The sequence below is a fragment of the Phyllostomus hastatus genome, unplaced genomic scaffold (genome assembly GCF_019186645.2).
Source record: "Phyllostomus hastatus isolate PE091 unplaced genomic scaffold, TTU_PhHast_1.1 phas_scaffold_501, whole genome shotgun sequence".
NCBI classification, from domain to species: Eukaryota; Metazoa; Chordata; class Mammalia; order Chiroptera; family Phyllostomidae; genus Phyllostomus; species Phyllostomus hastatus.
The window spans coordinates 20,854,831-20,876,817 of record NW_025334033.1 but is presented as its reverse complement, the minus strand read 5'-3'; the positions used below and the strand labels follow the sequence as shown (position 1 = coordinate 20,876,817).

General features: G+C 37.2%; 1 protein-coding gene across 1 annotated transcript in view; it reads left to right on the top strand.

The window, feature by feature from the left end:
- The window catches only part of PRTG (protogenin), a 119,785-nt gene that overhangs the window by 81,535 nt on the left and 16,263 nt on the right, over window positions 1-21,987 (top strand). Inside the window, exon 12 of the mRNA XM_045823465.1 lies at window positions 21,623-21,718. Within this exon, the coding sequence (XP_045679421.1) occupies window positions 21,623-21,718 (96 nt within the window). The remainder of the gene's footprint in view (window positions 1-21,622; window positions 21,719-21,987) is intronic.

Sequence of the window (21,987 nt, the reverse complement as noted above, 5' to 3'; positions counted from 1 at the left end):
ATAAAATTATATGGAGACCACTATTTTAAAATAGAGAATTAGGTATTTCTAAGTAACTACTGCAATTATGGAGCTTTACAATCTAGAAAAGAAAATGGACATTAATTGAATCATCCCATAAATTATAATTACAAACCATAGTAAGTGTGGTGATGGAAAATGACAGGGAGTTATAAGTCCATGTTACAGAGGACACTGTTGTTTGAGGGTGGGGGGGTCAGTTTCGGATTCTCTGAGAAACTGATGTTGAATTAAGATCTGAAGGATAATAAAGTTAATTAAGTGAAAGACCTTGATGGGCTAATGCAAGAGTTAAAGAAGGCATGACATAAAATACAGTCATAGACTAATCATCAGAACAGGCTAAATACTGGTATATCTTCCTATATAAACAACCTGATTTATCGGTTTATTTGGATAAACAAGTGTGATAACATAATCCTGACAGAGTTTATGGAAATTGTACATATTTTTCTATTCCATTTTGAGATGTTTGAAATTTTGGAAGTCTTCATATATCATCCCAGAGAATGTAGGCTGCTCTTCCTAAGTAGAGGCCTCTTAAATTAGCCAAGATAACTGACTCCATTGGCATTTACCTTGGTTTCTGATAGAATATAGAGCAGTTGCTTCAGCTGAAGGCTAAAATGGCATCAGCTTTCTCAGCCTCCCAGGATGTTAACAATAACTTATGCAACCTCTGAAGATATAGGCAGCATATTTTGCATAATTGTCACAGTTTATATATTTTCCATCATAGATTGTATAAATACATCTAGCTAGAATCATATATTTCAAATATATACATCTCCTGCTTCCTTCTAAGAAAGATTTGGAGTCAGTACAGAAACACAAATTTCAACAAAATAATAAAACACAGGTGATTAAGACCCTGTGTTGGTAAGGGTCTGGGATTTAAGAATACTCATACTAATAGAACATAAATTGATATACAACCTTTCTATGGAATAATTAAACAACATCAAAAAGAGGAGGTGGCAGGGAAGTTGTAATATGCATACCTTTTCCTAGACATTCCATTGATAGATAGCTATCATAAGAAAATAATAATGAACGTGCACAAACATTTAACCACAAGGATGTTCACAGTAGTGTACAGGGTCATTTATAGTTGTGAAAAGCTGGAGAAAATATAAAAATTCAACTACAGAGTTTTAATAAAATGGGACAACTGTAATAGCATAATCAATAAAATATATTTTAAAAATAAAAATAAAAATGCTGCACTTAAAAAATAAAATAAACTTCAATCATACAATTTAAACAAATGTAGACATTGAAAGGAATGTTTTAGAATACTAAATAACATGAATTCACCATATGTTAAGTGAAAAAAATAGGTTATAAAATATAAACAAGATTGAGTATGTGTACATTTGGATAGGGAAGGGAATGAAAAAACATACAACTAAATATTCACGGAAATTATCTCTGGGTGTTGGTATTAAGGTATTTTATTTTACTTGTCTAAGTTTTACAAATTTTCTCTAATAAACATATACTCAACCATAATGAGAAAAGACAGTATTTTTTAATTGGATGTGCCTAAATGAAGAAATTGGAGCAGCGATGAAGATTGGGAAATTGATGAAACTAGGATTATGGCTTCTTTATTTCATAAGGTCCTGTACAGTGGCTAGAATGCCTATAAATTTTGCTGTGCACTTCTTTGCAGCCCAGGCAAACCACAGTCACTCTTAGCTATGGGGCACAGGACAGTTTAATTATTAGAAGATTAAAATGTAATAATTAAATTCCCAAAATTCAGTACCTCCAGAAAAACTCTATGCTCAAATTGTTGGAGATTGTCAGTGAATCTAATGATACTAACTTACACTTGACAATGATTTAAGATAATAAGGAAAGAAGTTTCCTGTGGTTTCTAGGATCATTTAATAATTTACAGTGTTTTGGATGACCTAGAAATATTAGTGGAGGAAACAATTAAAATAATTTTTTTGAACTTCCACCTTTCTCCATCTGGATGGCCAAGTATGATGATTTTTAGTGTGTTTCCCCTTCTTGAATACACTTCTACTCTTTTCATAAAATGACCTTTTGTTTCCGAAGTGAAATCATGGCAGATGGGCCTTAATTCTGACCCTACAAGACTACTATTAAAACCTCTGAAAACTTTAAGAAGTAAGGAGATCTTCTTTTAAAGGCCCATTTTTCTTTTTTTTTTCTTTTTTTTTATAAGATTTTTTTTTTAGATTTTATTTATTTATTTTTAGAGAGGGAAGGGAGGGAGAAAGAGAGAGAGGGAGAAACATCAATGTGCGGTTGCTGGGAGTCATGGCCTGCAAACCAGGCATGTGCCCTGACTGGGAATCGAACCTGCGGCACTTTGGTTCACAGCCCCCACTCAATCCACTGAGCTACGCCAGCCAGGGCTAAAGGCCCATTTTTCTATGCATGTTTTCATTCTAAGAAATTACAATTACTGTTTTAATCATATTAATTCTCTCTGTCCCTTGTTGGTCAAGTTGCATACTTTATGGCCCTGATTCTTGGTATGCTCTATTCCCATGCTGTATACATGTTACAAGCCCACATTCTAGTGTGACTCATTGCAAATTAAAAAATATGGATCTACATTTTCAATTTTTTATAGTAAATGCTCCAGGTATTTCTAGAAATCTTACAAAAAGCCTGAAAACATGTTGAAACCTTTTTCTTTATTGTCCTCATTGTCATGCAGCAGTTCAGTACAAACATTCACAGGGATAATACAGGGTGGGCAGTTGTTTGTATGGGAAATGGTATAATAATTAATAAATAATAATACAAGAATAAACTAGTATAAATAGGTACACAGAGATAGAGCTAAAACTGAACACTAAGAAAATTAGGCTATTGTGGGGTTGGAAAAGCTTTTAAAACTATAATTTTCTTCTTCAAAAGCAATCTAACAAATTCACACTTAGAAAATACATTGATTTTAAGTTTTATTTTCTTTAATAAAAACCCTGTATTAAACTCATAATCTAACCTATGTTGTACTCTTGCCAAAATTATATAATCTGAATATAATCAAGGAACAGTCACATAAATCAAGATGGTAAGATAGTCCACAAAACATCTGGACTGGATTCTGTAAAGACATCATTGTCAGTGAAAATAGGAAAAGGACAGGGAATAATTGTAGGTGAAGCAGACATATATGGTGTATGACCCTGTGTTGGATTGGGGTGATGGTGGTGAGGAAGGGCTATATAGGACATTGGGACAATTTGGGAAATTTAAAAGTGGACTGTGTATTAGGTAAAATTGTGTCATTGTTAAACTTATTGAATATAATAATGGGTATTGTGGTTATCTAGGAGAGAACACCTTGTTCTCAGGGGAAACATGCCCAATTGTTTACTTACATGCGAAGTGTTATGATGACTCAACAGTGACAGAAGAGTATGTGTGTATATGCACATACACTAATAAAAGAGCAAGCAATACAGCAAATACACCAAAATGTTTAAAATGTAATTTAAAAGGTTAAAAGTGCCCTGTACTGTGTTTTAAATCTTTAATCAGTACCTCCAAATTTGGAATGGTCTTACAGTGATTCTGCGCATGGTTGAAACAGCAGCACTTCTGAAATAACAGAGTATAAGAAACCTTAGACCTTCCGTTGAATGTTTTATCAGAAAATTGTTTGAAATTCTCTAGTATATGTGTTGAAAACCATTTTAAGGTGTTTTGAATACTTTTCCAATACCCCAAAGATCTTCAGTATTTTTCAGTACCTGAAAGATTTAACATTTATGTAGAATTTGAATAGATTGTTTATAGCCAATTAACTTGGCAGTGATCTGCACCTGCTTGTATCAAAGAACTCCCAGAATTCTGTTATCTGCTAATAGTAAAATCTATTTCAGAGTGGTACATTTAGCAAAGTTCCAATGAATTGTTATAACATAGTGCTTCTTGTGAGTTCTAAAAGAGACATAAATAAAAAACACAATCATGTTTCATCACTATGATTGATGAAGCTGATAGTTCACTAGCTTGCATTTCCCACTCGGGAAGAAATTTAAGATTAACATCAAGCTGTCTACCTGCATCTTTCTCATCTTGTAAGCATGATTTTAACTGCTGAGGTCTGAGATTTGGAGGAATGGTTATCAAACCACAGATGTTTTTGCAATGAAACTGCACCTCCAACCCAGTCACTGCGGTTCAGGAGATGATAGATGGTATTTTCATGTTGCTTCACAAAAGGGTCAAAATGGCATGGCGAGCCCATGACAGTGAAATGGAGAAATGTTAGTCCTGAGAGGAAATTTATTTCATGGCTTCAGGGGAAGTTTGGTTGTCATGAATAGGCTCTCTCTGTCAGTCTATAAAAATATTGTTTGTAAGGCAGTGATGTATGTCAGACATTGTATGATGTATGTCAGACATTGTATGGGTGTTGGCAGACAGAGCAGCTACTTAAACAAACGCCAAGCCAAGTACAGTAGCCTAAGTCAAGTACTTTGGATGCTTTTAGTGTAAGGATTGTTCTTGATAGAAATACAATATAATCAAAGGCATTTATTTCATTTTCTTAACTAAACTTCATTTGTAACTTTTATAGCCTCTTTTGTCCTACTACCCATCTCCATTCTAATACTTTTTGTATTATAAATTTTTTAAATCAACAGTTGCCTCATTTTATTCACTTTTAAATAATCCAGGAACATACATGTTGACCAAACTCAGTACTGTTCACACAAAGCTGTCATAAATTTTGGGACAGTTAAGTCTGCTGCTCTTTTGGAGTCTTCCTTTCTTTCCCCCACCCCCAAGGAGATATTAACCCTTGGCATAATTCCATTAGCTGATGCTGTTGAGAGAGAGACTCAGCGGCAGTGTTTGCTCATCTTACACAGGGACCAGTGAGGGGCCTCTCCTCCTCAGGGATTCACAAAGGGGAAGGAGTGTCATAAGAAAGGGACATTAAAGATCAAAAATGTTAGTGGGAGCCTTCGGTATCACTTTCAGATTTGTTTTTCAGAGTTTGGAATTAAACCAGATTTATTCATGGCAGTGTTCAAGTAAAAGTATTTCACCCCAAATATTTTTGTATCCAGATGGCCTCAAGTAATGCATTTGTCAAAAATTAAAACTGGCTCTTAAAAGACGCCTTGAGCTGTGGCTGGTGTGGCTCAGTGGATTGAGTGCTGTCCTGCAAACTGAAAGGCCACCGGTTCAATTCCCACTCAGGGCGTGAGTTGCAGGCCTAGTTGGAGGTGTGTGAGGCAACCTATCACACTTCAGTGTTTCTCTCCCTCTCTTTCTCCCTCCCTTCCCCTCTATGTATAAATAAAAAAAAAGTATACTTTAAAAGTAAAAAAAGAAGCCTTGAAAGCTGAATAGATATATGAAAATGAAATTACATGATCAAAATGTTAGTGAACATGATATAATTGGGTAAAGAGCTGAATTTTACAAAACAATCCTTTTGGAGGAGGGAGTGGGTGTTTGTAAAATGGAGATTATCAATAGGACAGACTTATTTTAATAGGCACTTGACTCAAATGTCACATAAAAAGAACTTTCTTCTAAATTGTCCTAAAGTTATTAGGAGAGGGGATGTTTGTATTGGGAGTGAGAGGTGTTATTTTTCTTAAAACCCTTCAGGGGGGCAGAACAAAAGGGACTGAGTCATTTCAGGTTTAGACAAATAACTCGACCATCAGCTTTCAGAGAGCTGTTTCACACAAAACACGAAAAATTGGGCGAGTGGGGGATTTCCCACCCCATCTGCCACTCTGTCTGTTTTACACTCAAATATTCTGTATTATCACAAAACAAATTTATAATATTTTGGCATAGTGATCATTTTAAAAACTTCCTTAAAATTTATAATATGAACAGTAAAAAATGTTTATGATTCACAAGCCCTTACAAAAATTCGGTTTCTATTCAAAAGGAGAATGAATTTTTAATCTAGGTTTAAGCAAAATTTACATTCTTTTAGTTAAAAACCTCTGCTTTTAAATCAGCATACTGGTCCATTCACGTAAGGTATTATTCAAACCATCATGAATTAACTTTTTTACTTTAACATAAATCTGAGGATACAAGACAAAGAATTCCCTTTTAGAAAAGACCTGCTCCCCTAATCTCAGTACTGTCTAGAGGGGAGAAACACTACAGGTCTTACAACATTTGGATAACTTGAAGGTAAATCACGTTGTTGAAGTGTGATTTGTGTTTTCATTACTGTGCTCAAACACAGCCTTTTAAAGCCGCGTATTTCACTCTGCTCGCCTTTCCCACCCATCCCCCGTAGCATTTCTCCTGCTCCTCTGCTGTTGGACCAGACCAGGGCTGACCCCAGATTCTGTGTCAGAGGCCGTGACCCAGGTGTCACAGCAGTCCTCACTGCTGGCCTCTTTTCTGAATAATTATATGGGGGGTATTGTGTTGGAGGGACAGGCTTGGGGGCAGTGCAGTCACCCTGGCTAGTGCAGACCAAGGAGCTCTTCAGTTGGACTGCAGGGGAACAATAGGCCTGAAAAGGCTCACACAAAACCTTGTAGCACAAAAGATTATATTAAAAATGGACATTTGGCCAGACACTAGGTCGCATCCTTCACAGTTTCACCTTTCTTACTTATTTTGAGCATTTTCTACTTTAACATTTTCAAACTTCACATATGCTGACCTTATATCAGCAAATTTTCGGATTGCTACTTACCTCTGCTTACCTTTAACTTTTTTGACTATTTTTAATACTTTGAAACTGTATTAATTGTGACACTATTGCTGATGTAAGCAAAACCTTCCTGTAGCAGTATTTTAAGTAAATAATTCAAATTGGTGCATGGGGATTTTTAAAGTAATGCTTTGTATTTTCTTAAGACATTTTATTAAGCCACTCCAGCATGTTCCACGTCTGTAAATTGAACAAGTGGCAGGGATTATCTGTCTTCCTCTGGTGCTGTGATTGCTTTATCTTCCTTTGGCCCTGGGAGTTGTTTTTCCTACTACCTGAGAAGTTTCATACAAGGATGGAAAATAGAACTTACGAAGTCTTGACTAGATTTGAATTTTAGAAATGATGTCAAAGATGGACTGGCTCATGTGTATAAACTTTCCTCATGGTCCTGACATCAGGTTTTGTCTGAATTTTACCTGCCCTGACCTGTCTAGTATGGCCTGGCTCTTTACAGGGCCCCCCGAGCCTCACCAACAAGCAGCAGCTGAAAGAGACAAAGGCCTAGTTTTAATGGCTCCAATATCTCTTATTGTTGCTCAACAGCAAAACACTTTGTAAAAAAATTGTTTCTGTTACATGTTTTCCAGGAAACCAAGCATCCAGATGTGTTAATGTTATAAGAAAGAACTTGTAAAACTTGAATTGATGTCTTGTCAGTTTTACTGTCTGAGTTCAGTTCTAATCAGAAAACACTTGGTCTTCATAGTGTTTGGGGGAAGGTATGGAGTGGGGGTGTGGGAACGTTCTACTAAGATAGCCTATTGGTTTTACCCTTGAAGCTTGAAGTGTAAGTGCAGAACAGTGGTCAAAATCCATAGGATTGGAGTTCTTAAAGGTTTCCTTCTTAAAGTAAAATTAATTTATTCATTAATGTTTACATCTTTGATTATTCAGACTTTGCTCTACTGTGTATTTGATTACTTTCAGAGTACATTAACATTACCCACTTACTCAGGGCCTGCGACCCACCCTCTTTCAGGCATAACCTCAAATCTGGTAGAGGGCCAAAAAAGAGGTTTAAGTCACAAAGCCACTCAGTAGGAGAGGATGCCATTCTTTAGAATATAGCCTATTGATTTACACATGTTCTTACATGTTTTGCTATTTAGCTTTTCAGACATTAGTGATTATATGGACCTGGCTTTATAAAACATGCCCAGAAGCATAGAATTGAAGTTAAAGAATAAGAAAAATAAGTTTTTTTTTGAAAAAACAGCTACTCTGTTGTGGAAGATACAATAATTGATGCTCATAAGGATGGTTTTGAAGCATCAGAAAAGTTTCAGTTATTTCCAGCATTATAAAGAATCAAGGAAGTTTAAAATATATTCTTGGATATTTTATAGGGTGGGCAAAAGTAGGTTTATAGTTATATGGAAAATAATATAATAAATAAGTATAAGAATAAACTGTGTTTCATGTATTCACAACTATAAACCTACTTTTGCTCCACCTGTATATAGAAAAATGATTAATTCTTAAAGCTACTTTACTTAATGTAGAAGTGTCTTTATATATAAAATAAAAGTAATTCTTCTTTTATAGGGTTGTAGTGAAGATTATTTAAGATAATGCATATAAAGTACATACTAGCTGTTGGCATACAAAAGATAATGCATTTTCCCCAACTACTATATTAACAAAGCAATTGGCATTTGTTAGAACACACAGAGGTCCAGGAAAGAGAAGTAGCTAAAATTTCTGCCGATAGAGATAGATACCACTGTTAACATTTAGGTACATATCAGAAGATAATGCATTTTCATTATTCCCCTTTATAGCTGTCTCCCATGACCCAGAACCTCCTTACTCCTCTATGAATTTACTCAGTTAAAGGGTCTAGATAACTAGCATCATTCTTTTTTATTTTTATTTTAATTGTTGTTCAAGTACACTTTTCTGCCTTCCCCCCACCCCAGCCCATACCCCCAGCACTCCCCACCTTCCTCCCATTCTCCCCTCACTTGTTGTCCATGTGTCCTTTATACTTGTTCCAGGTGTCATTCTTACCCTTAGTAACTTCTTTGCTGTATTGGACATTGTCAACTAATCTGCTTCTCTTGGCTTCCATGACATTTTACCTTCCTGGTTCTCCTCATGACTCTTTAAGACCATTTCCCTTCTCACCCCCAGATTTCTCATTCCTGGTGTCTTTTCTCTCCCTCAGCTCCCATCCTCTGTATAGATGACTGCTAAGTGTGTTTCTCTACTGTGACTGTGGGCTGTGTGCAGCATCTTTGAATCACCCACTGTCGACTCCACTTGGATGTTCCCCCAGCACTGCTGATTCAACATGTCATCACTCCCCCAAGCATATCCTCTCATGGTTCTGTTGGTCCACTCAGACTGGTAACTTGGAGCTTTCTTACTCCCTTCTCATTAATTCCTTCTCTCGGCAATTCCATTCAGATAATTTTCTTCTCTGTGCATGTGGTAAAATTCACAATGCCTAGCCTGGCTCTCAAAGCTCTCTGAGATCTGCGCCCAGCCTAACTTTTCTGCGTGACCCTCACTCATGTACACTTTACTGAACTTGTGCCTGTTACTCATCCCTGATCCGTGTGTTCATGACCCAGGGCCTTTGCTTATACTCTTCTCTTGACCTCCATCTCTTCTTTTCCATGCTTACCATAAGGTCCAATTCTGCTCAAATGCACTTCTTCGAAGCCCTGTCCACATTCCAAATTAGGAGTAACCATTCCCTCTTTTTAATTCCCTTGGAGTTTTAACAAATTTCTTTCTATCTTGCATGGTACTTACTTGTACTTTTGTCTTCACTCCCCTAATATACTGTTACCTAAACAAATTTGAGAACAACTGATACATTGCAATGTCCTAATCTTAAAAATGAGGAAACTGAGATCCAGGGGGCTGCCTAATTTGTTGCTGCACAGCTACTAAATCCAGGATTAAATCCCAAATCCTCTAATTCTCAAACCAGCCCACTCCTCTACATTTATTTATTTAGCACTAAAAAGTACCTACTAATTGGCAGACATTTTTCTAAGCATGTTTACAAATATAAACTCATTTAGCTCCATTTTATAGGTGAGGAAACTTAATTCAAACCCAAGTGGTGCGGTTCCAGAATCAGTGCTTTAATCACTGTACCAGCCTGTCCTTCTGTGTGAGGGGGAGCTAAAAGTAATTGTTTTACATCATTACTGTTGATATTTATGTCATATTATTGATGTTATTCTTATACATGGATACTCTTTTAATCAGTTTATGTGAATTAATTTATCTCTTCTTCCCAATGGCCTCAAAAGGCAGATGCTGTTATCATCATCATACTTATTTTATAGATAATTTTAACCAAGGTACAGAGAGAGAAAATAAATTCCCCAAGTTACATAGTAATGACCAAGTTAGAATTGGATAAGAAGTCTGGGTCTGACATCTCAGCCCATAACCACTGTACTAGACTGTCCCTTTGCTTCTTAGTAGCACTGACTCATTAGGAAGTCAGAATTCTTACCTGTTTATCTCAGCATCCTCCTCTGTAGACAGGTGACAAAACAATACCTATCTCACAGGGTTTTTAAAAGTTTGACAAACACTGATCCAAGCAAGCCCTTCTCCCTTTTCATTGCTTTGCATTTTGTGAAGTCTTTCATTTGGTGAAACTTAAGTAATAGCTGTATTTTGTATTTCATGCCTTCCTGTTTTGAATTGTTCATCAGTTCCAGCTAGTATAGGAATAGCTCACACCTTAACAACTAAATGAATAGGGTTATCACTCCCCTTAAAGGCACACAGACGCCATCTAGTGATAGAGAAGAGAAACATAAGTTATTCAAGTAAAACACTGGAAGGAGTGGGGTTTGTGTTGTTTTTTTTTTTGTGTGGGATTTTTGTGTGTTTCATTGTAACATGTTCTTTTAGGAACATGTTACAGTGAAAAACAGGATGTTAATACAAACATTTTTAGTAGGCTACTCAGTATGTTGAAAATGCAGCTTATGTACTATTACTGTTAAATCATATGCTTTTAGAATGGAATTAGGTTCTTGATCAGTATCTTTAAACATTTTTTGGTACTACAGGGAGTCTTCATTTTATTGATCTTTGTTTTTCTTATTCTGAGTTATAGTTACTGAAGGTAATAAAAACCTAGTTATTAAAACTGAATATGATGAACAGAATGAACTAATTTGTTTTGTCCATCTGCTTGCTGTTTCTAATGCTAGTCCTCAAACTCTTCCATATTTCCTATTTATGAAACAATCTACTGTTCTTTCATTGGGGAAGAATCTGTTAAGTTACTTTCCAAAGCATTTATCATCAGGTTGTTTCTTTGTTAGCAGATGAGAGATTATTAGATTAATATGAAAGATGTGGATGAAGGTGGATTTGACACTGAAAGGATTATATACCATGTGACATGGTCACCAAAACAGCAAGCATTCTTAGTGGCCATAAACACAAAACATAGCACATTGTCATACATGCAAGTCAGACACATGCTTGAGACCTTTGGCTGCTCTATGCAGTGGGGAATACTAATGAAGACAGAGAGTGGTTAAAATTCCACTTTAGTATTTGCTCACTGTTAATTTGCTGATACTCTGGATTCTAGACCCTGCTTGTATGAATGAATGTCTTTGATAATTTGTTTCATTTCCCAAAGATGATTCCCAGATTTAAGTGCACCATATTTTTGCTATTAGTTTTGGTAGTATGTTCTCCCAGGCAACTTTACTCACATAATAATGATAATAATGTTGTATGTCTACTAATTATAGGAACTGTGCAAAGTACTTAATAGACATGATTTCATTTAATACTTTGAAAATCCCTCTGAGGGATTATATTTCTATTTTCCTAAGGCAAATAAATGAAGTTAAGAAAAGTTAAGAAACTTGTTCAAGGTTATAAAATTAGTAAGTAATACAAAGTATTCCTTTACCATTCTGTCTCCTTTGGTAGACAAAATCAAAAGCACAAGTTAATGTCTTTCTAATCCTCGAGTCTTTCATAGTGAAAGTGCCTGATTTTTAGGAGGCACTTGATAATTTTTTGATACCTTTGAACTCTTTCTTGACCAACCAGACTTCTGGTTCTGATTTCTCCTTACGTGAAACAAACAAGTAGAAGAGCTAGTGGTGAGAGTGAATCAGAAAGGAAAGAAGTGAGCTAAGTCCTAGAGATAGTAAAAAAAAAAAGATAAAGGATATAGCTATTGCAGTGTTTCAAGAAGTTCTTTGTTTTTTTTTGGTGAAAGGTTGACCCCCTAAATAAAGAAAAACATAATAATTTGGCTGAGACCACAATTTTGTTAACTTAAGCTGAGACACCATAGTTATAAAAGAAAACATTTAAAGTCAGATTTGTGTTAATTTGAACTTTTGAGAAAGAACAAAGTAGGTGGGATCACAATACCTGATATCAAACTCTATTACAAGGCCACTGTAATCGAAACAGTCTGGTATGAGCATAAGAATAGACACATAGATCAGTGAAACAGAATAGAGAGCCCAGAAATAAACCTAAATCTCTATGGTCAATTAATATTAGACAAAGAGGGCAGAAGCATAAAATGGAGGAAAAATAGCCTCTTCAACAAATGGTCTTGGGAGATCTGGACAGCTACATGCAAAAAGGTGACACTCGACCACCAACTAATATCATATACAAAAATAAACTCAAGATGGACAAAAGAGTTAAATGTAAATCATGACACCATAAAAGTCCAAGAGGAGAGCATAGGGAGGAAAATCTCAGATAGTCCATGAAGCAATATTTTCACTGGTATGTCCCCTAGAGCAAGGGACACAAAGGAAAGAATATAAGCAAATGGAACTACATCAAAATAAAGAGCTTCTGCATGGCTAAAGAAAACATCAGCAAAATGAAAAGGGAACCAACTGTATGGGAAAATATTTGCAAATGATACCTCAGACAAGGGTTTGATCCCCAAAATATGTAAAGAACTCACACGACTCCACACCAGGAAGACAACCCTATTAAAAAATGAGCAAAGGACCCAAACAGACACTTCTCCAAGGAGGACATACAGAGGGCCCAGAGACATATGAAAGGATGCTCACCATCACTAGCCATCAGAGAGATGCAAATTAAAACCACAATGAGATATCACTTCATACCTGTCAGAATGGCCATCATAAACCAATCAACAACAAGTGCTCATGAAGTTGTGGAGCAAAGGGAACCCTAGCATACTATTAGTGAGAATGCAGACTGGTGCAGCCACTGTGGAGAATTTTTTGGAATTTCCTAAATATAGAACTGCCTTTTGACCCAGCAATTCTACTGCTGGGATTATATCCTAAGACCCCTGAAACACCAATTCAAAAGAACCTATATACCCCAATGCACAATTTACAATAGCCAAGTGCCGGAAGCAACCTAAGTGCCCATTGCTAAATCAATTGATCAAAAAACTATGGTACATTTACATAATAGAATACTACACAGCAGAAAAAAAGGGAGCTCCTACCCTTTGTGACAGCATGGATGGAACTGGAGAGCATTATGCTAAGTGAAATAAGCCAGGTGGTCAGAGACAAATATCATATGACCTCATCTATAAGTGGAACCTAATCAACAAAACAAACCAGCAAACAAAATATAACCAGAGACATTGAAATAAAGAATAAGCTGACAGTAACCAGAGGGGAGGTGAGAGAGGATAATGGGGGAATAAAGGGGAAGGGTCACCAAGGAACATGAACAGAGGACACATGGACAAAGCCAAAGGGGCTGGGAGGTAGGGCTGGTGGGGCAGGGCAGCGTGGTGGGAGAAAAATACAGACAATTGTACTTAAACAACAATACAAAAAGAAAAAAATTAATTTGAACTTTCTTTCCTAACCCCTCATCTTTATATATTGCTATATCTTTAAGCAACTTTAATGGTAAATCCAAATACTACCTATGTGAGCCATCAGCTCTGGGGCCATTAAGAGTTAGCCCTATTGAGGAGTGATTTTTATACCCTCTGTGTTGCTTCTGGTCAAGATGAAGGCATAGGTAGACATGCTTCTCATTCTCACACAACCACAAAAGGAATTAAAACTTAACCTCAAAACAACGCTCAGAACTGTCAGAAAATTGAACTGTATAAAAGACCGACAACCAAGGAATCAAAAAAGCCACAACCATCCAGATGGGTAGGAGGGGCAGAGACAATGGAGAAGGAGTGGAGAGGTGAGGAGGCGCAGTGTGGTGCAGAGAGGTGGTGGCAACGGATTGTGCACAGGCGGTCCCACATTCATATGTGGTGGATAAAAATCAGGAGGGACACCTTGGGAACATCCATCCCAACCCCAGGTCAGACCACACAGACCAGGGTTCCAGCACCAGGAAGGTAAGACCCTCTAACTTCTGACTGTAAAAACCAGTGAGGGTTGGGGCAGCGGAAGAACTGTGGGATTGTCAGGAAACTTCACTCAAAGGACCCACACAGTCTTAAAATGTACACAAACCCACCCATTCTGGGATTCACCACCAGAGCAACAGCTGGAAGGATGCCAGTTGCATATGGGAAGTGGGAGAAGTAACTGGAAATGGGGTGAATGCCGGACAAACCACCAGAAGCCAGGGCATCTCACAGTCTCTTCTCTGAACCTTCCCCCAGCATGAGCCACAAAATGGTGAAGCAGGTTGCCCCATGCTGGCAATTACCTAAGGCTCGACCTCACACAATTTACAAGTGATTCTTACATGGAGTGAAAGCAGCTCTACCCTAATACACAGAAACAAACACAGGGAGGCTGCCAAATTGAGGAGAGGAAGAAATGTGGCTCAAATGAACAGAACAAAACCCCAGAAAAAGAACTAAACTAAATGGAGATAGCCAACCTATCAGATGGATAGTTCAAAACACTGGTGACCAAGATGCTCAAAGAACTCATTGAGTATGGCAACAACATGAAGGAGAAGGAGGTTACACTAAATGAAATAAAGAAAAACCTACAAGGAACCAACAGTAAAGGGAAGGAAGCTAGGGAAGCCAAGGAAGGGATTCATATTAATAATTTGGAACATAAGGAAGAACTAAATATTCAACCAGAAGAAGAAACAAGAATTCAAAAAAAAAAAGATAGTATAAGAAGACAATAGGACAACTCCAAACATGCCAACAATCCCAGTCATGGGGGTGCCAGAAGAAGAGGAAGAGCAAGAAGTTGGAAATCTATTAGAAAACATAATGAAAGAAAACTTCCCTAATTTGGTGAAGGAAACAGACATGCAGTCCAGGAAGCACAGAGAGTCCCAAAAAGATGGATGCAAAGAGGCCCCCTCCAAGACACATCATAATTAAAATGCCTAAGGTTGAAGATAAAGAATCTTAAAAGCAGCAAGAGAAAAGCAGAGAGTTACCTACAAAGGAGTACCCATAAGATAATCAGCTGATTTCTTTAAAGAAACTTTGCAGGCAAGAAGTATTCAAAGTGATGAAAAGCAAGGACCTGCAACCAGAATTACACTATCCAGAAAAGTTATCATTTAGAATGGAAGGGCAGATGAATTCCTTCCCAGACAAGGTAAAGCTAAAGGAGTTCATCATCACCAAGCCACTATTACATGAAATGTTAAAGGGACTTTAAGAAAAAGATCAAAACTATACCCCTTGAGTTGAGTTTTGAAGAAACTGAGACCAACTTTCTCCCCAGTCTTTCTCCTCCTTCCCTTGCTTAGTTTTGAGAAGGCCTGCACTATTCATTGTGACTGCTCCTCCTGACTCTGCTATTTTCCCCCTAACCACATAGACCAAGTCTGCTGAGTCTCTGTAACCAAGCACCACATATATATGGTGATGCTTAACTCAAGAAGAGCTGTAACAGACAGTGGAAACTGGTTCCCTGTGGCACTTTAGTGTTGATTCTGGGCCTGTGCTTTGTCCCTGATGCATTAGAAGGTCTTTGCAAAACTACAGTTTTAGGATTTATGCTACATAAGCTGCATTTTGCGCATTTAACTGCATTTTGTGTGTTGGTCCTAAACTTTTTTTTACTCTCTATCTTTGATTTTTTAAATTGTGTAGCTGTTGTGTTTTCTTTCTTAATGACTCTTATTGCCTGATAATGCTCATCATAACATTATTTGAGGGCTCTTGTCCCTGGGACCAGTCTTAAATTTACAAACAGTATATGAAATCAAATTTCTAACACACTGGTGAACAAGAATAAACCAGGTTGTTCAGGGTCTCTGGATTAACAAACCAAAATAAAGTGGTGACTAGATTTTGAGTTACATGTTATCAAACCTAAAAGAAACAAAAGGGCAGTGCACATGGCCCACCATCCTGGCACTTTTTATTTTTAAAACAAGATTTTTTTATATATATAAACCCCTTGTCTGAGTTGTTTTCAAATAAAACTTGCCATCCAGTTAGCTGCCTTTTTGTTTTGTTAGTGATTTCTTTTGTCATGCAGTTTAAAACAAGATGCTTTGTAGAGCATAAAGAGATCACACGTGAAAAAATGTGAATCGGTTTTTCCTCTTTATTTTTTCCATGTAGTATGATGTGCTATTTATTTATTTTTCTTACTAAAATCATCTCCAGAATTATCCTGGTTCTTGTCTTACCTTTTTTTGTGTGGATAGAAAGGAATCCCAGGCCCCCCTCCATGTGTTTGATTTACCTGCTCGTTGGTTTACCTTTTCCTGACCTCATGTATACTAGCAGGGGAAGCAGCGCAGCACTGGAGAGGGTTGTGCTGGCTACTTGGATGAGTTCCAGATGGGCATCAGGAGGCGTGCCCCTCCTCACATTGGGCTTACTGCAGTCTGTGCTGAGTGGGGAAATAGCCAGGTCCTGAGGAGCTTACGGAAGCAACTCTTTTCTCTCATTTCAGAATACATAAGCTGCTTTTGTGTGATTAACAACACGCTGCTAAAAAAAAGTTTAATTCTGAGTTTAAAGTTTAGTGTAAGCCATTCATTTTTTTAAAGAGGAAAAAGGGAAAACTTGAAGAATAATTTTTAGGGTGGGGAAAAAAAGGATTCTACTCTCTGCCATGTGAGGATACAGCAAGAAGGTAGCTATCTGCAAGCCAAGAAGAGGGCCCTTGCCAGAAACCAAATCTGTGGGCACCTTGATCTTAGACTTCTCAGCCTTCAGAGCTGTGAGAAACAAATGTCTATCATGAAAATTAAAAAATAAATAAAGCATTCCAGAGACACATTCATGAAGTGTCAATCAGTTGTTTGCACAGTAGAATAAGGATTAATCTCTCTACCTGTCCTCCCGACCCTCTTCAAAAATCAGCTTTCCATGAGAGATGGCTGTATCTGTGTCTGGCTCCCTGAGATTGGGAGCTACTATGGAAAAATTCTGTCTCATCCTTCCTTTTCTGTGTCTTCTGCATTTCTGACATAATACCTCACATTTGGGAAGCTTTCTTAAAGATACCCTTCTAACTGAGCACAGACAGAATGAAGAATGATTTTTGAAGACGACACTGTGAATTTATAAAGAACTAGATTGCAAAGAGCCTGTTGAATTCTACTTGTACCCACTCAGAAGGAGTAATTGTAATATTGAACTCAGGATTCAGTTGATTAATGTGATCAGCAGTATGGTAGGAGGAAAGAAATAATAAAACAAACTCAAATAAGTAGCCTTTAATCTGAACCATAACCTTTTGAATCTTAGAATGTCAGTGCTGAATGTTGGAAATCATTCGAGTGATGAAATCCAAATATGTTTCTATGTTGTCTGGTAATTATTTTTTAAATTTTATTTATTTATTTTTAGAGGGAGAGAGGAAGGGAGGGAGAATGAGAGGGAGCAAAACATCAATGTGTGGTTGCTCCTCATGCATTCCCTGCTGGGGACCTGGCCCACAACCCAGGCATGTGCCCTGACTGGGAATTGAACCAGCAACCCTTTGGTTCGCATGCCTGCACTCAATCCACTAAACCACATCAGCCAGGGCTCTGGTAATTATTTTATAAAATATTTTAATATATTTCTATTTTAAAATTCATAAAGAGACAAACTTCCTGTGACAAGGGCCATGTGTTTGTGTCAATTTAAAGGCTCTGTGCTATCATACCTCAAGTTCCTGGTTCAGCTTTGTATGACATTAGACATGCTACTTAATACCTTTTACCATAGTTTTTAAAAAATAAGAATAACATCAATAACAAAATAACTCTTACAGAGTTTTATGATACTCAAGAAAATAAACCTGAAAAGAAATTTTCTATAAGATAGAAGTTATTAGTCTTCCTATTTTTTATCTAGAAACTACAGAAATTTTCTAAGTTGTATAAATTTTTATTTCTTTAATTTTATCAGAGCAAATATAAATAAAATTTTAATATTTTAGGAAATGTTTAAATGGACTTTAATATTAATCAGTTTCTAAAATATTTATTCAAACTCTTAAATTACTTTGGAGAGTTTAATAAATTTAGATGTGATTGTATCTATTAAAGATTATTGTTTTTCTACTTCTGTGTGTGTATTGAAAGGCATGAAACCAGTATCTTGAAGCGACATATGCACCCTATGTTCATTGCAGCATTATTCACAATAGATGAGATAGGGGAACAACCTAAATATCTGTCGACTGGTGAATGGATAAAGAAAATGTGGCAAACACACACACACACACACACACACACACACAGGATTATTATTAAACCTTAAAAAGAATGAAACCTTGCCTTTTGCATAGCATTAATGAACCTAGAGGACATTATGCTAAATAAAATAATCCCAACACAGAAAGATAATTACTGTATGATCTCACTTACATATGGGATCTAATATAGTTGAACTTAGAGAAACAAAATAGAAGAATGGGTGCCAGGGGTTAGAAGGTGGGGGAAATGGGATGAGGAGGTCAAAGGGTACAAAGTTTCAGCTATGCAGGAATAAGTTTTGGAGATCTGATGTATAGTATAGGGACTATAATTATAAATATTATATCGTATACTTGAAATTTGCTGAGAGTGTAGATCTTCAGCATTTCTACCATACATACACACAAAAAATGGTGACTATATTAGATGACAGATATGTTAACTAGCTTGATTGTAGTGATTGTTTCAAAATATATATGTATATCAGACATCAAGTTGTACACATTAAAAATCAGCTCTTATTTACCAACTATATGTCAGTAAAGCTGGGGAAAAAAGAAATACATTATTTCTGAATAGTATTTATTTTTTGCCCTAAGCAAGCACTCTATAGTTATCATAAATGGTTACACTTAAATTTACTGGTATCATTAAACTTCCTGTATATTTACTAAAGTATATCATTTAAATCTTATAATCATTTATTTTCTCAAATGCCAGAAATTGTTTCTTTTGTTTTATACCTGAGGGATGGACTTTACTTTTCAGATTGTGCTAGTTAATGAATACCAGTAGAGGGAGCTCCAGCTTATCTTTCTTGTAGAATTTGGCTCTCAACTTGAAAATACAGGTTTAGGGAAAGGACGTACTTAGAAATAAATAACACATTTCTAAAGATTTTCAAATGTACAGTACTAAAAGATGACAGCTGTAATTCTCCTTAACTTTGAGGGGAAAAACATCTGACTTATATTTTCATACTTTTAATAAACTACTCTCAAGTAACTAAACAACTACATGGTGTAAATTTTTAGAAATGATTCATCACATAAACCCAAGTCTTTTATTTTTTAAAATATATTTTATTGATTATGCTATCACAGTTGTCCCATTTCCCCCCCTTCACTCCCCTCCACCCTACATACCCTCTCCCACCCACATTCCCCCTCTTTAGTTCATGTCCATGTGTCATAAGTTCTTTAGTGTCTACATTTCCCATACTATTCTTACCCTCCCCCTGTCTATTTTCTACCTACCATCTATGCTACTTATTCTCTGTACCTTCTACCTCCTCCTCCCACTCCCCTGTTGCTAATCCTCCATGTGATCTCCTTTTCTGTCATTCTGTTCCTGTTGTAGTTTGCTTACTTTGTTTTTGGTTTGTTTTAGGTGTGGTTGTTAATAATTGTGAGTTTGCTGTCATTTTACTATACATGTTGTTTATCATCTTTTTCTTAGATAAGTCCCTTTAACATTTCATAAAATAAGGGCTTGGTGATGATGAACTCCTTTAACTTGATCTTATCTGAGAAGTGCTTTATCTGCCCTTCCATTCTAAATGAAAGCTTTGCTGGATAGAGCAATCTGGGCTGTAGGTCCTTGCCTTTCATGACTTGGAATACTTCTTTCCAGCCCCTCTTGCGTGTAAGGTCTCTTTTGAGAAATCAGCTGACAGTCTGATGGGAACTCCTTTGTAGGTGACTGTCTCCTTATCTCTTGCTACTTCTAGAATTCTCTCCTTAATTTTAATCTTGGGTAATGTAATTATGATGTGCCCTGGTGTGTTCCTCCTTGGGTCCAACTTCTTTGGGATTCTCTGAGCTTCCTGGACTTCCTGGAAGTCTATTTCCTTTGCCAGATTGGAGAAGTTCTCCTTTATTATTTGCTCAGATAACTTTTCCACTTGTTGCTCTTCCTCTTCCCCTTCTGGTACCCCTATGATTTGGATATTGGAAGGTTTAAAGATGTCCAGGAGGTTCCTGAGGCTCTCCTCATTTTTCTTGAATTCTTATTTCTTCATTCTTTTTTGTTTGGTTGTTTCTTTCTTCCTTCTGGTCCATTCCATTGATTCCAGTCCCAGTTTCCTTCCCATCACTATTGGCTCCCTGTACATGTTCATTTATTTCCCTTAGCGTAGCCTTCATTTTTTCATCTAATTTGTGACCAACCAATTCTATGAGCATCCTGATCACCAGTGCTTTGAACTGTACATCTGATAGCTTGGCTATCTCTTGCTTGCTTAGTTGTATTTGCTGTGGAGCTTTGATCTGTTCTTCCATTTGGGCCATTTTTTTTTGTCTTGTCGCATCGGTTATATATGAGCGGTGGAGCCTTAGGTGTTCACCAGGGCAGGGCAAGCTAGTCACTGGGTTGTGACTCTGTATGTGGGAGAGGGGTCAGAGAGGGAACAATGGTGCTTGCTCTTCTCTCTGCTGGATTTCAGTCACTTCTCCAGCTTCTCCCAAGCAAACTGGGCCCTTCTGGTGGTACTTTCTATGTGGGTGGGCTTCTGTATGTTCTAGGACCCTGTGGGTCTCTCCAACAAACTCTCCTATGAGTCTGGGAGTCTCTCCTGGCACCTCAACCCCCAGAGGTGTTTTCAATCAGTGTTTTGAGGCTTTATTTCCTCGAGCTGGAGCCTTGGGTTGCCCAATTTGTCTTGCTCCTCAGTTTCACCTGCTTTATCTGCTTGAATGTGTGACCGCCCAATCAGTCAGCCTCGCTGGGTCCGCCCACTGCCATCTTGTGTGCCCGGGTCCATCAGCTGCTGCCTTGCACACCCAGGGCCTGCAAGCCACCGTGCTTTTTTGCTGAGACCCCTCTCCACTGGGCCCGACTCCACCCCTCCTACCGGTCTGGATAAATGTGTCTATTTTAACTCCTTAGTTGTTGGGCTTCCATACAGTTCAATTTTCTGTCAGTTCTGGGTTTTTTTGTTTGTTTGTTTCTAAATTTTTGTTGTCCTTATTTTGGTTGTGCAAGAAGGCACAATGTGTCTACCTATGCCTCCATCTTGGCCAGAAGTCAACCCAAGTCTTTTAAAAGCAAGAATCTATCTCTGCTCAGTTGAGGAGGATGAAGAGCAGTTATAGTAATGTTATTGTTTGAAGTGAGGTTAAATGTGAGATTTTAAATAATTGGTAGATAGTCACAATAGCAATGTCATACTAAGGTGAATTGCTTAGTCATTGTGTAGGACAGGGAGAGAGAAATTTTTATTTTACTTAGATCTGGTATTTATTCAGAAGATTTTAAACCCCAAATCTAGAAATGTTCTAGAACCTTTGTGTCTAGATGTCTGGGTCTAATTATTACCTATTGGTTTCTTTTTAGACCCCAGAAGAAAATACCATGTGCGGCTGCTGGCTTACAATAACATAGAGGATGGTTACCAGGCAGATCAGACAGTCAGCACCCCAGGATGCGTGTGTAAGTAGAGTTATGGTAGCTCTTTTCACTATGTATGGCTCACACTCCTGTTGCTGCTCTTCCTCAACATCTAAGTCTCACTACTGCTTGGAATCCTCATTGATTACTGTATATTCTCCAGGGTACCTAAGATAGTAGCTTGAACAAATGCATGCTCGGTAAATATTTAGGTGAGATGTATTTAATTACAAGAATCTATTTTTCTTTTGTCTGCAAAAGACCAAAAGAAATTTAACTTGGAAAATAACGCTGAATACCTACATATACTG